Source organism: Neopsephotus bourkii, unplaced genomic scaffold, assembly GCF_033783945.1.
Source record: "Neopsephotus bourkii isolate Nb327-2 ecotype Australia unplaced genomic scaffold, CSIRO-AGI_Nbou_v1 NB_894, whole genome shotgun sequence".
Taxonomy (NCBI): domain Eukaryota; kingdom Metazoa; phylum Chordata; class Aves; order Psittaciformes; family Psittacidae; genus Neopsephotus; species Neopsephotus bourkii.
This window is the reverse complement of record NW_026901388.1, coordinates 3019743-3034720: the sequence shown is the minus strand read 5'-3', so window position 1 is coordinate 3034720 and position 14978 is coordinate 3019743. Positions and strand designations below refer to the sequence as shown.

Here is a 14978-nt window from a genome sequence, read left to right as displayed (position 1 = left end):
TTTTGCTTGACAGTAAAGATTCACATGAAAACCTCACTGTAGTTTCCTATGGCTATCTGTAATTCCATTTTCTAGAATAGAAATGCTAATCAGTACTGCAGAAGGCAGGGAGGCAGAAATCACTTCAGTCAATGATGTTTAAGAACATACACATACAGACACAGTCTGAAAATTGTGAATGCTGCTGCATTTTTATAGACAATCAAAACAAATAAGGTATTTCCATGAAAAGTTTTGACTCTTCTGCACATAATTCAAGAAGCGACCCAAGTGTTATACATTTAGGGGATGCCTGGTGGATATCTCTTTTTCTCCAATACAGGGTAAGAAACAAATGTGTAAATAGGAGGCTTGTGCGACCACCCTCCCTCAGAAAGCTTTGGAGCTTCTATAGGCTCAGCCCTACCTTTCCTTTCTTGAGAGCAGTGTAGACATCTTTATATTGCTGGTACTTTTCCAGCTCTGCCTTCACAAGCACCTGACGGATGTGCATGACCTCCTCCACTGTCAGAGACAGACATTCCACTGGGTAACAGAACTCCTCCTGGAAGCCAAAAAACCTGTATTATTTCAAAGTCAAATGGCTTCTTCCAGACTTCAGCCTAGACAACCAGCCACCTGGTTAGTAAGTCCAGAGAACAGAGGATTTCTCCCTTCAAAATGGAATAGCACTGGCTCATTTATGGGCATCACATGAGTTCCAAACCATCAGAGACTGCATAAGCGTGATCAAAATGGTCTGATCTTCAGCCTTCAGAACAATGATGGTTTTCTTCATCTTTCCTCCTCAAACCACTTGACCCTTCTCTCTGATTGTTGTTATGATGTTCTGTTTCAAACCAATCAATGTTCAGGTTTATAATTTGAAAGGGAAAAGGTAATTTGGCAGATGGCATTACTTTTAAGACTTCTGTTTGAAAACACACTATTTCTCTGAGACTGTGTGATGCCCACGGTGGCCAAGGAAAGTTATTAGTAGCCCATTCTAACAGAAATGTTTATTCAGTGGTACCATGTCTTGGTGCTCACATGATCAGAATCTTACCAAGACTACAAAAGGTTATGTGAGTTCAGCCAGAAAAGTTCTCCTTCCTGCCCCAAGAAAGTAACAGCAGCAATTTAAGCTCTATAGAATAATCTTCAAATATAAAGCAGGAGAATGGGTTACCCAATGTTGCATTATTAATAGCAGAGACTCAAATAGAGACTGGCAACTTTCCACTTACAAAATTCTGCATCTGTTTTGTATTACAGCATTTAGGAGAATACTGTGCAGAGAACTCCTGCATTTGGTACCAGAGAATAAAAAGCACCAACCCAATTTGTAATCCAACCCTGTAGTTGATTATTCATTTCCAACAGAAAGACAGAAACCTCTGTGGGAACTCCCATCGCTTTATGCTTAGTGAACCTTTTCAGTCAGCCCAGAGGGGCTACTGTGTAGTAATGACAATGACAAGTAATGCTCTCTGAATAAATGAAGGAAATTTCTCCTGCAAATACAAAGACATGGCTGACAGTTTGGAGATCTCGTTTACAAATTGAACTGATGAATCGGATTAGCAGTGAAATGCTCCATTTCCATGTACTCAGAGGTCCGTTTTGTCTTTCCATTAGATAAAAAAGAAAATCTTTCTACGTTGCAGACCTGGCAAACATTAGCATTTAGGAACCACCACATTTTTAAAAACTGTTGTCTTACCTATCTAGAAAGGGAACACAAAGACACGTCACTCTGTTTAAAGTACCCCACAAAAGACTAGAATTGAGTTAACTTTGTTAGAATTGCCAGCTAAACCTTTGGGGTATAGAATCCCTACTTTTCTGAAAAGAACAAACTACATCAAAAGCAACTGCAATTTGCTCTGAGGTGTAAAACTGCACAGCCAAACCAAAATAATCTGCTCCTTATGAGCAACTTTACAGCTAACCAGCAGCTTCTCAGCATTTCATTCTGGGTTCTCCCCATAGCAACTGCCTCGCTATGGAGAAGCTGGGGTGAGATGGGAGAGGAAGTGGGTGGGAAAGCGAGATGCATACAATGCCAGCAACCCCCCTTGAGTCTGCATCGTGGGAGACTGAGAGAAACTGTCTGAGGTGAATGAGGCTGACTGAATGCTTGTAATCAATCAGAGCCTTAAGGCCTTTAGAAAGACATTTCTTACTTGAAGCTCTTCCTTCCCCCTCATGAACGCCCATTCCTTTAATTTACAGAACGATGATGTCAGGGAATACTGCTCCTTTGAAGAAAGTCTGTGGATCTGCTACAGGTGTAGAGCAGGTACTAGGGGAATAGTGTGGGTCACTTGTACCAATCAAAAATGATTATCACTAAAGCAAATAGAAATAGCCAGCAGGCGACAGGGGAAACATAGAAAATGTTCACATGTTTAAATGCTAATGTTTTAATTCCAGAGCTTACACAAGGACAACAAAATGTTAATGCAACATTAAATGAAAGATAAATATTATATTGATTTCAGAAAAACACTTGACTTCTCCCCCCACCCCCCCTTTTTGGTATAGAAATAAGTAACAGGAAAATCTTTCTTTTGTTTCTACACTACCTCTAAGGCATTGAAATTAATGAAAATCACTCTAAGCACTGACTAAACTTCATTAGACAATGATGCTTTGGAGTTATTGCTCAAACTTCCAACAGTAATCTGCACCCAAATGAGGCCACTCCAAGTGAGAGAACTCCAGCTCTCTGCAACACTCACATACAACAGAACATGCTAAAGACAAAACATGGTTTGAATGGTCTTGATTTTCTGGAATTATAAAAAATACTAATTATAAAGTTAAAGAGAAGTCAGCATTCTTATTTTTAAAGGGGGGGAAAAATCTTACTTAAAAATACTATTTGGAACTTGCAGTTTCCATGATCCTCATGAGGAGTGGCTGAACGCTTTGTGCAATCATCTTCTATACACTGTAATAGCTTAAGGTGTGTATGTGTATTTTTTTTTTCACTCAGAAAAGCAGGTAGTAAGAATTACATATTCATAATGTGAAATAAAGTACTTTGTAGGTTATCTTCAGTATACACACACCTAATAGGTCCTTATGACTAACACATTTGTACACTAATATATTCCTTGTAAAACTTGCCATTAAAGGGTGTTACTAGGCGTTCAAATGAGCTGCCCTAGTAAAGTGTGATATGACCAAGTGCCAAACTGGCCTCTAAATTCTGCAATTCCCAATTAGTCAAGCACTCTAAACTCTCATTGCTTTTGCAGACTACAAGTTTTTAAGAAGTCAGCTGGATATCTCAACTATAAACTCTCCTGCAAAGGTTCCACACTATCACTTATTGGTTGGGACAAGAAAAAGAAGGAAAAAATTACATTATTCATGTTCAGTTCTACATAGGGGTAAATAAATCACTTTTTCTTTTCAGTGGATTTGCCTTCCCTGGTACATAGCTATTAGTTATCCTGCAAGTTCTGATATGTAAGTGAGCTGAGGACCAAAACAATATGTAGCTTTTCAAGTAAAACAGACTGCAAATGCCCTTCCATTCTACATAGCATATCTTGGTAGAAATATAAAGCTTATTCTTTTCAACACAGTCCAAGAATTACAATAGTTTTGCTGGATTTTTGCTGCAGGATCTTCATGTGCTGTAAGATTTAAGGTCTGTCCCATTGATAATCTTGTGATGTTGCATTTTTAGTTTGCTGTCCTTTCAGAACTGATTTCTTTTCCCTGTGAGGTGATTGAAGACACACAAATATCCTATACATATTGAAATCAATGTCAATCAGGTGCAGTGTCCCAGCCTAAGCTTTAATTCTTGCCACAGCTTAGGAAGTGCTCCCCTACGAGGGAACATGCTGGTGAAGGTGATTTCCAAAGCCAGCAGAAAGAGGCAAACCTTTGTGGGTTTCCACCTGCTGGCAAAAGCACTCTCACAGAGACAGTACATAGCCCCTGCCACCCCACACACGGCTGCTTCAACGGGATGAGAGCTGAGCAGAGAAGCTGTTTGCATAGTTGCAAAAAGTGGTCTGAAAGCCATCCTTGGAAATAAACTGGTTATCCTAGGAACCTGAACAATAGATACGAAGCAGAGAAGCGAATGCTGTGTATAAATGAAACCATTAGCTTTGGCCCTCTGAGTCAAGAAAAAAATAATGATGATAATACTTGTAATAATTAAAAAAGCAGACTACAAAGGCATCTGTATGTACATCCCAGTTCACTGGCTTCATCTCACTCATTAAGGATCAGGTCAACTCACTATGGTAAGCACATCACAAGGCAGACCCCCCCAGTCACTGAGCTGCCCCGCTTTTCCATGTAGTGCTGCCAAGGTGACATATCAAAAGGACTATGTTTGGTATTTTTCCAAGTTTGTTTCCCCTCCCCACCTACTTAGGTCTGACTCCCTCTGCCTGATGAGATTCCAGTTCACAAAACCATCGTTAGTATGCAAGACAGACCAGTTTCCTGCTAATCCTGCTAAGAGACTGTAGCAAACTCCTGCCTGTTTTCACTGGCATTGAGGACTATTTATTGACGAGGCCTCTTTCACCTTGGTGAGAAATGCAGTCACAGGAGCAGGTGATAAGAAATGAAACTCCATCAATCCTGGAGGAAGGGATGAAGAAGTGTGAAGTCAAATAAAAAGTAAATAATAATTCTGCACTTATTGAGAAGCGTTCACTCCGGGAATGGCAACATTACAAATGCAGCATCTGGCGCAGCCACTGAAAGAAGCTGGCATCCCTCTGGGGAAGGAAAGACTTGCAGTAAGTCAAAGCGTGGAACTGGGCCAGTGCCCGCATATCAGAAATCATCTACCGAAACTAAAGTACTGCGGGAGCTGTCTGTTACACCCTAGAGGGCACTATTGCCAAGTTAAAGAATTAGCTCTCTATGCATCAAATAAAATAGGTTATTAACAAAACATCATTTCATTACCGATTTTCTTTCTTTCTCACTTCATAGCAAAAACCAAGCTAGGTGACTGTTCTCTAAAGATTATCCCCAGCCCCCGCACACACACACAAAAAAACCCAAACCAAAAAACTCTCCACAAAAATACCCCAAGAACAAAAGAAACAGTAAAACCTTTCCTGTCTGTTCCCACATTAACCTTACTTAATGGCCTCTTCTCCGTTTTCCTTTAGTATTTTTAAGGGGGTGTGTGTAGAATAATTGAGTTAGTTTTTCTACAATGGTTTTATTTTGCATATTTTTTCTAGGCATAAGTCAGTGAACAGACAGAGAGGGAGTATATAATGCTTTCTACTCTCCTCCCTTTAAACAGTATGTCTGTGAATGACTCTAGGCCTATCAGAAAATAAAGCTTGTGCTTCCAGTGAGTGCAGCAGGCAATAACAGAGTGATCCATTTTACATGTTAGTGTCTTCAAACACATGCTGAAGGAACCCTCTAGCTTGGTTCTGATGCAGTATGTTCTGGTGCAGTATGCTCTGCTTCAAGTTCATTCTGGCAGAAGTCTACTTGTGCATTTATCAACAAGGTACCACCTGACCTTCAACTGGAATGAGAAACTACCATTGTATTTGGAAGGATATGATAAACAAACCCCAGCAGACCCTCTGAGAAGGAGGAAGCATGTTGTGGGAATATTTGGAGATTATTTTCTTGTTACTGTTTAACTTCATCATCTAATAGGTTTGGATCCCAGCTACCATTTCTTGGGCCAACAAAAACACTCTTCAAAGGCCATTAATACCACTGTGCTACAAGATGGGACAAGTGAATATTCCCTTCCTCCCAAAACTAGTATGTGTTTATCGATTTCTCTATTCACTAGCACCTCATGGGGCATACTTTAAACCTTGCTGGTAGGAAAATCGATGAGGAATATATCCTGCATGAAATTACAAAGCACTAATAGGTATGTCAGCATAAACAAACCAGGATTTCATACCTTTGCTGTTTATACCCTGTCGGAAAACAGCTCTCAATTATGGCTAATTGATCAAATGTACTTTCTTTTCGAGCAATAATAAAGGTTTTTGCCTCAGTAACTTCAACAAAGCAACACAGACAAACCTTGATTTGGATTACTGAAAGAGCTTTCATACGTATAAACATTACTACACAAGTTCTTAAGGTGGGAAGGAAAGAAACCGTTCTGCTCATTCAGCCATTAACTGAAATACTTCTAACAACTAAAAAAAATCCCCCAAATCCCAAAATAGATCCACTGCTTTGGAATTGTCTCTACTCAAATGGAAAATCAGTAAGGTGAAGTTTGTCTGTTTGGGCAATGTTCTGAAATAAAATCAAGACACGTGGCTTTACCCAGAGTCCTAATCAAAGTGCAAATGTTTTCTGAGGCACCTGTACCTGGGATTGTGGATAAATATGCTAGCAAGACAAAGTTCAAATCTTGATTTCAAAACGTCTTTAGTAGCCAAGGGCTGTTTCTGAACTGAGAAGTTTTCTTTGAGTCAAGTTCTAATCACACTGAAGCCAAGTTTTAGTTTTCATTATACTCTTAGCATGCCTCTTTTTCTCTCTCCTACCACCCACTCCACTTACAAGTGATCTGGAGCTCTGTTTTGAAGGTGGTAGGAACTGTCTCACATTGGTTGGCGTTTCCTTTTCAATGGAGTGCCGTCTCTGAGGTGGCTGCCTTCTCTCAGGCTGTGGCGTAGATGATATGGGCAAGAACTTTGGAGGCACTGCAGATTCAACCAGTATTAAAAAATTAGTTGTTGTAAGTCAGACAGTTGGATACATTGCTCAGTACTTAAACCAGCCATGGATTTGCTAGAATTCCCACATTCATACTCAGAGAACCAAGACAGGTATCACATTCATCACATTTTCCAGATTAAGAAAATATGAATACCCATAAAAGTAGCAAATATAGGCTAGTTTCTATATTACGCTGTCCAGTTAGCATCGTATATAAGTTTGGTGTTTCAGGGTGTTGGCTTATCCTAATTATTTCACCACTGTACACAGAAAATACATGCACAGATTACACGTTTCATTGCAAAACCTTTCCAGGGGAACTGGAACAATTTGAAACAAATGAAAAATACTGTCACACCGTAAAGCCTACAATAACTGTGTCTGAAAAAAGAAAAGAACAGATCCTCCCCTCTTCCCAGTAAGTAGTTACGAAAAATAGTCTCTTTCAAACAAGTACATTCACTGCCATGGTGACAGAGATGCAGGAAACATTTAAATTGGTCTTGGGCTAGAATGTGTTTCTGCAGCAACAAATTATCCCATGAGAAGAGCATAGCTAGACTACCCACCATTCACTTCTGAGTTCCTCTGCAGTCCCACATCAACTTCAGGTATGACACCTTCTGTTTCACAAAAATATCCACATATAATGGAGGCTAATGCCTTTCAATCATTAATCACATGTGACCTATTCGGCAGGTTCTAGGGTTCAGCTTTAGAGATTTGTTCCATTAACAACACTCAGCCTCAGCTTTCTATGAAAGTTCCAGCCAAAGTTCACAGAACAGATGACAACACAAGTGTGTAAAAGCAGCCACTGGGCTCTCTCATCAAAACTCACTCTTTCTGTTGCTGGTACCTTCTTGAGAGGGGTCTTCCACTTGTGAGGGGGAGATGCTGCTGCTACTTCCTGATTTGTGTACTGATTCCTCCTATGTGGCAAGAGGAAAAGAAACAGAATTCTTCAGTGATTGTTTTTTTCTGCTCTTACTGCTTCTTAGCACACAGAAATCACAAGCTATCAAAGGCATTTTGCACCATTCAAACACTCAAAGCCCTACAGGTCCTGAGAAAAAACATTTCACACTACACATCACTGAGTAAATGGAATTTTCAATGCTTAGCTTTTTTAGAAACTGGAATAAATGGTTGGAATTCAGTGTATTTAACTATCACAAGAAAGAACAAGATCAGAAGAAAGATGCATGAATTCAGCAGGGGGTACATGAATCCACTGTAACCTGTTAATTTTCCTCAGTGTATTCAAGGACTTCTAAGGATTTCCAGCTATAGCAGATACATTTAACTCAACACTATAATTTATCTCACACTATCAAGGAATCAGCACTTGAATTTCTCTGGTATCCAAAGGAATGACAGCCACTCATACAAGTGACTTGGGTAAAGAGAAATTAATCTGATCCCCACTGCACTGTTCTATAATCCTTAATCCTGGTGCATTTCTCCTTTCTCCCATATTTAAAAGAAATCTCATTCATTATGTAAGTATGTTTCATCACAAGAGTCAAGAACAATTCCTGCAAGATAAATTAAAGTGAAACAGGCTTTGACTAACACCTTTCAGTTATCTACAGCATTATGCCACCCAAATTGAATCCTTTGCTTTCACCTAAAAGGTCTGTCTTTAGCCACCAGGTATCAGCAAGATACGGATCATCACAGGCACCTCCCAAAGGAACAGAATTAAGGACTGAATGTGAATGCTCTTTAGCTCTAATGTGAAAGCTTTTAACCAAGGAGATTTACATCATTTAAGTTGTCAAGATCTCAGATCAAACAAGTGACCTGCTCTAAAATCCAGCCAGTGCCAAAGCTTCTCTCTCACACATTTCCTTAGTTACGTGAATCACAAGCAGGAAAACCTCCACTGGCTGAAAGACTGCCTTCTTTGGTAATAGCGAGTTGGAAGGAAAAAGCTGGCAGGATCAACTCAATGAGCACCATGCATCACAGGACACAGGCCCCTACAAATTCCAATCAGGTGATCTGTAATTTATGCTTAGTCCAAGGGCACACATTGTATGTGAAGACACCGTGATGTATACTGTTCCCACATGTATGCCACAACACAGTATTCTACAAACGGACTCAAACCAGATCAGATCCCAAACCTATATATTCACTTTAACATATCAAGTGTGACCCTGCAAAACAGTTGTGGTGGGAAGCTTGTAGGGAAGTTTAAGCAGTACATTCAGCTATATGAGCTGTTTCACTTCCAGAAACCAGTGTAGTTTAATTACAGAGCTAGCTCAGATAGCTTTGCATATCACTGCTTCATGCCACATGGTTGCTTTTAAAGACCACTGGAGAGCTTGCAAGACAACTGGATGCACTGTTCTTTAGAAGGGGTTAAACATTTAAATTTTGAGGAGGAGAATAACCCCTGTGCAAAGGGAACTATTAAATTTCTCACTTCATAGAAGTCAAATTCTTCTGAGGGAAAGATTACTTTACCAGAAGCTAACAAGCTAAGATGAAGAACTAAGCAAGCTGTCAATTATTAAAAAAACACAACCATGGTGCTGTGCTGCTCATTTTTATGAATGAAGAGCAACCAAAGCTTCAGAGAATGCTTTTTGAGAAGCAGGCAGGGAACCGCTGTCTCCACAGCACAATCCAAGCTCTAGAGAAGTCTCTCACTCTGTGAGACCTTACCTAGTTCTGACCAAAAATTATAAGTACTTCCAGTTGCCAGCATCTTATGCTGTAGAGTTTTACAACAGACTGAACGGTGATTCAAGGAATAGTCTGTGCATTGAGTTTATTTACACTCTTTTCAGGGTTTTTTTGTTCTCCCCTTTCTTCCATTTTTCCTCTGTCTGAAACACTGGCACAGAGAAGAGAGATAAAAATGGTGCACAACTGAAAATATCAAAAGCCTGTAAATATCTTAAAACTATAGAACAGGGATTACAGAAACATTTCACAAGTCCATCTGATTTTGCCAGTTGCCACCTTTCAGTGGAAAGAAATAGCTACTGACCGTTCTTCATTCCACTTCTGAACTTGAGAGAGACCTCATGTCTCAGTCACATATTGCAAAACAAGGTTTCACACAGATGTCTCCATCTCGCTCCCATTTTTTGTGAAGGACATCTAGTTACTTCCCTAGTAATGGATACCAGATCACTGGCTATTCCAGTGGCCTAGAAATCTAAAAAAAAAAAAAAAAGACAAACCAACCCAGAATAAAAGAAATGGGCAAAAACAGAGAAGAAGGAGCTTCCCTCTGTAAACACCTAGAAGATTATAGGAGCCGCATTTCTTATTCTAAAGAATGAAAGGGAATGAACTGTCAGAGCCAATGGCTGAGTACAAAAAAATAGTATAAACAACCAACCCAGGGAGAATGGGTTGAATTTGACATACCATCCTAACAGATATTCCTGGTTTGTCATTTCAAATCACTTTTTCTGTGCACAAACATATCCACTGAAAATTCTTATTGCCATGTGATTCCTCAAACACTGAAGGCTTTTTTGAGAATGAAATCTTGAGTAGGTAGTCCTGAGGAACCATTGTACGAATTTCTTCAATTGTCAGTAATGTCAATACAGTAACTGTTGACTATTTTGGTAGATCATCTGACATTTTACATTTGAGGTTGGATCAACGCAATGTCTAGTGTGGAACAGTGGTTAGCAGAACGTGGGCATATGAATTATGAAGGGCTGGGTAACATAAATTCTGACTCACATGAAGACCTGCACAACCCAGGATTGGAGCCGAGTGAGACAGCCTTGAACTCTCTCTGACTCAGCTGAGCCGAGGAGGCCTGGAGTCGAAGAAATGTAAGCAGAACGCTGAAACAGGAGCTTGCTGGCCACAAGGAATGCACTGCTTATCGCAAGGCATGCACCCTGCTGTTGCAGAGATATGGGTGTAAAACTTAGCTTAGCCAATAGCAATGTACTGACAGGCACGTGGACAGGTGTATGTAGCCAATGAAAGATGTATTGCTGTCATGTGAACTATCACCGATGCTATAAATTAGGTGAGCTTGTGTAATAAATCGAACAAGAAGCGTAACGCATATTGAGATTGCCTTCTTGATTCGGGTTGCTCCTCCGACAGTCTGGAACTGCACACTTCTTCACAGATGACTAAACAATTAGAATTTTACATGTACTGAGAAAGTTGCAACTTTAAAGGCATCACCTTAAAACACCTGAATATGTTACTGACATGATTTTTGTCTGGATATTTGTAGCTTTATTAGGAAGATACCATTTTTATAGCTGTATCAAAAACCACAATTAGACTGCTGCTTCATATAGCCACACAAAGAAAAATGGCACTTCATCCTCTCTCTCTGAACCTGTGATTCTAGTGGTGATGCAGAAAAAAAGCAAGGTCAAAAAGCAGGAATGGTTTGTACAATATTGATGCTCGCCAGCAAATGGGCATAGGTTTCTATGCTATATCAGATCTTCCCTTTCACCTTTGGCTAGCAACACAATGTTGGGGCATAGTCTGCATCACAACACAGCTGACAGAAGAACAAAGGGGATGCAGGGGGAAGAAACCAGGTCTGCATCATAGCTCATTTGGAGCTCTGCAGCTAAGCAGTGCAGGTATTTGCAGCCTGTAATTTAGGGCATAACATAGTCATAGTTCAACTCCCAGTGAGTAAGTCTAAATAGGTTAAGCCAAATTCAAATCGCAGGTAAAGAGGTGGCAGAGTCATTTGTACGCAATCAGGACAACACATATGCTTTTCTGTGTGTTACATACAAAATGAAAGTCAGGAAAGAAGACATTTTGACAGAGTGATCTTCACTTTCTTCAAACATTCTGTGTCTCACCCCCTTCATCAGCTTGGAAAATTCCACCCAAACACCCTTCAGCTTTCTTGTTTTCACTACTTAAGCACTGTTCCTGAGCCCCAGCCAGTACTCTGCTGAGCACCTTAATCATCTTAATTGCTTCACCAGCTAATTCTGTTGACTCAAACCAGTACAGCAGCAGTGACAGCTCAATGTGGCCAATTTATTTTCACTGTATCTTTTGCTGTATGTTCCAGAACTTATTCTATAAGACTTTGCTCGCCTACACAGTATTCCCCAATCAACAGTCGCAGTCAGACATCTTATTTTTCCCTTAGACAAGAATCACTTCACGTTTCCCTTTACAGAATTTTATTTAACTGGCTTCTGCTCATTTTTCCATGTGAAATATCATGCTGCATTAGCTTCAGGATGCACAGGGCTGGGAAGCTGTAAGTTCAAGATTCAGTTCTCATTGATAGGTCTTAATATTCCTGCCTCCTGCCCAGCTTCATTCACAACAAAACCTCATACAGCCTCTATTGTAATTTTAAAGACTGCTGAGAGATTTCAAAATGGAAATCTCTTCTGCTTTCAGAATAGATGCACCAAATTATGCAGCCACACAAGCCACCCACAGGATAATCCCCAAATACAAAGGCAGCCAACTTTCACAGATCAAGAAAGTATGCAAAGAGACAAATTTCTCCCCACATATATATTTTGCCAGCCTCCTATGTTTCAGCTTAGAGGCCTTTGTAAGCACCCTGTCAGGAAACCCCTCCTTTCCCATTTACTAGAGAGAAAGGCAGTCAGGGAAGACTGCCTCCCCCAGGCTAAAATCAGCCTCCATGAAGAAACCCTGCCTGCATGTGCTTTTCAGACAGCTTAACTTTAAGAAAGGTCCAAACTTCATTAATATTACTACTGGTCCAGTAAAGCTCATTCTTGAGGATGTAATGTCGGTACTTCTTGAGGATCATATATTGCAGCTTTTAAGCTAGAGGGCTTTTTATGCATTTAAAAAATATTTAACTCTCCATTTGAGATGGGATGGAGTCAAAGTTGTTCTTCCACATAAGTGGTATTTGCATGTCTTTATCTGTGAAACATGTATTGGATGCTACTTCACAAGCCTTTATATCAAAACTAACACACTGACATTTGCACCAAACTGCAACCCCTCTGGCACAGTGGATGCTCTTTATTTAACATCTGGTACAGTGAGGCTGGCCTCACATCCGAGTCCTTTAGTGACAGCTCCTGCCAGAAGGGTGCAACATATTTCCCTGCATTCCCAAAGGCATAGCTGCTACATATACACTGTGGACAGATACTTATATTAGAAAAATAAATAAATTCTGTGTTTAAGGACAAAATTAGCATTCAAGCTTTCAAAAGAATATTCTCATTTTTGAGGTCTAACATTTTTTTAAATTCTGTGGGTCAACAAAGCAGTCGTGGAAAATTCAGATGATAATCTGCAAACTCACTTCTCAGCTGATCAGTTCAGCAAATTAAGGACTAAGACTCAATTCTGACAAATTGAGAAGGATGCTGATTTTTTTTACCTCTGAATCTGAGCTGTCAAGTTCAGCCAATGTTGGAGCCTTAAGGAGTCTCTTGCGTTGCACTGTCGCTTGTGTGGCCCCATTCTGCTTTTCTTGTGGTGCTAGGCCACCGTTCACTACAGAGGCATCCATCAATTTTCTCCCAGCCTCTGGTGTAGATACATCTATCAAAAGAAACAGAACAATTGGTGTTTGGACCAGATTTTTATTTTACCTTCACAAATCTTACTGCCGAGGCAATACACACAAAGGAGAAAAGAATTATTGTGATAGTTATATGTGTGCAGTCATTCTACTTTAGCAATACATTGCTCAGAGAACTACAAGCAATGGCTTGTGCTACAGAAGCAGTATGAAAGAATGAAAGCAGTGGAAAAAGCAGCAGTGCACAATACTAAAAACTAACCTCAGACCAACACCAATCCACTTACAAAAATAATCCTGTGTTAAATCTGGAAATATTCTTTCTTCAACTTATAGTTTGTAATTAACTACATAACAAGTATCAGAAGATACGTTTGTGGATAAGTGGGTTACCAGTGAATCTGAAGGCAACACCATACAGAGATTAGAAGGTTTAGCATGGAGCAAACCTAGTTTTTCCTGTAAGGACAAAATTACACTTTATTCTGCAATACACAGAAGGGAATGAAAATGAGCTAAATAACTAGTGTTCATCAAAACATGCACAATCCTTAGGCTTGGTGGTCATTTGTATTAAAAGTATGTCTGTGATGTCAGATTTCCATGTAATAGCAGAAACATGAGGCTCCAGCTCTATTTTCATCTACGTGAGTTTTACAAGGATGTAACTCCACTGAGTAAATTACTGAGGATTTCTGGCAGTGTGCAATGAAGATGCATCTTGGATAACATAAACACTGGGTCTGCTATGCTTTGCCTAGCTTAGCTTAGACATTAAGATAATGACCTAAGCTTTGATATATTAGGAGAGCTTAGAGTTTGGTCTGATAAATCAGTTTTATCCCTATAAAAGTACAAAGTACAGTATTCCAATCTGAAGAAAATGGTGTTGGAGGGAGAAGGAAGAGAAGCTTTTAATGTCCCATTTACATGTATGCCTAGGCATCTAGTCTTTCTACAGGTGTGTTTTTCTACCTATGTAATTATAGGACTCTTTCCCCAGTCTTGTAATAACAAAGTACCTCGAGGTATTACAAGACTAGGATAATGACAGGTTATTATTCCCATTTTTATACATGGTGAAAAGAGGTACAGAAGGTCAAATGACTCGTACCTTAGGTTACCAGGAGGACTATGACAGAGAAATTATATCACCCAGATATTCCCAGTGCCAACAATGTAAGTACTCGCACTTCACTTGGAGTTACTTATATAGTTGTCCTGGTATAAACAGACTTGGTCACTGCTGCTGTAATGCAATTTGCATTGATAAAAACTGTTCTTGCACTAGCAAAATCAAAACTACGTAGTCTAGACATAGCCTCAGTTGCAGCAGTAGGTCTGTTTTACAACACTCTCACCAGAGCAGCTATTGAAAAGGAATAAGATGAGGAATGGGTTAAATAAATATATATTTTAAAGGATTAATTAGTTTATTGTTAAATGCTGGAAACTGAGCTAGAAAACACAGAGGATGTATTATAGCTCCTATGTAAATCATACCTTCAACTGGGAGTATAAGAAAAGGTGATTATTTGGACTATTAAAGTCATGGTGACATTCCAAGCCTATGAATCTGTGTACTACAGTGTTATTACTGCCTTCAGGTCCTCCCTACAAAGACTTGCATTCAAAGACTTAAGACTCTCTAACCCTTAGTTCCTATCTTCAAAGGCTTTGCTAATGGGTGTCCTGTCTAGCACTGTGGCTTATAGGTCATGGTTTTTTTTCCCCCTCCTAGATTTCTGCGAGTAGAGCATGAGCGTCCTCCACATCAAATGCATTC

General features: G+C 39.7%; 1 protein-coding gene across 6 annotated transcripts in view; it reads right to left on the bottom strand.

Moving 5' to 3' along the window:
- SPIRE1 (spire type actin nucleation factor 1) overlaps window positions 1-14978 on the bottom strand; it is a 136078-nt gene that overhangs the window by 7631 nt on the left and 113469 nt on the right. For 3 of the 6 annotated variants that reach the window (XM_061357425.1, XM_061357427.1, XM_061357431.1), the window contains 5 exons: window positions 13049-13212; window positions 7529-7619; window positions 6529-6671; window positions 3884-4057; window positions 407-544 (listed from right to left, as the gene is read on the bottom strand). In XM_061357425.1, the coding sequence (XP_061213409.1) occupies window positions 407-544; window positions 3884-4057; window positions 6529-6671; window positions 7529-7619; window positions 13049-13212 (710 nt within the window). The remainder of the gene's footprint in view (window positions 1-406; window positions 545-3883; window positions 4058-6528; window positions 6672-7528; window positions 7620-13048; window positions 13213-14978) is intronic. The other 3 variants (XM_061357429.1, XM_061357430.1, XM_061357426.1) reach the window with 2 other exon arrangements.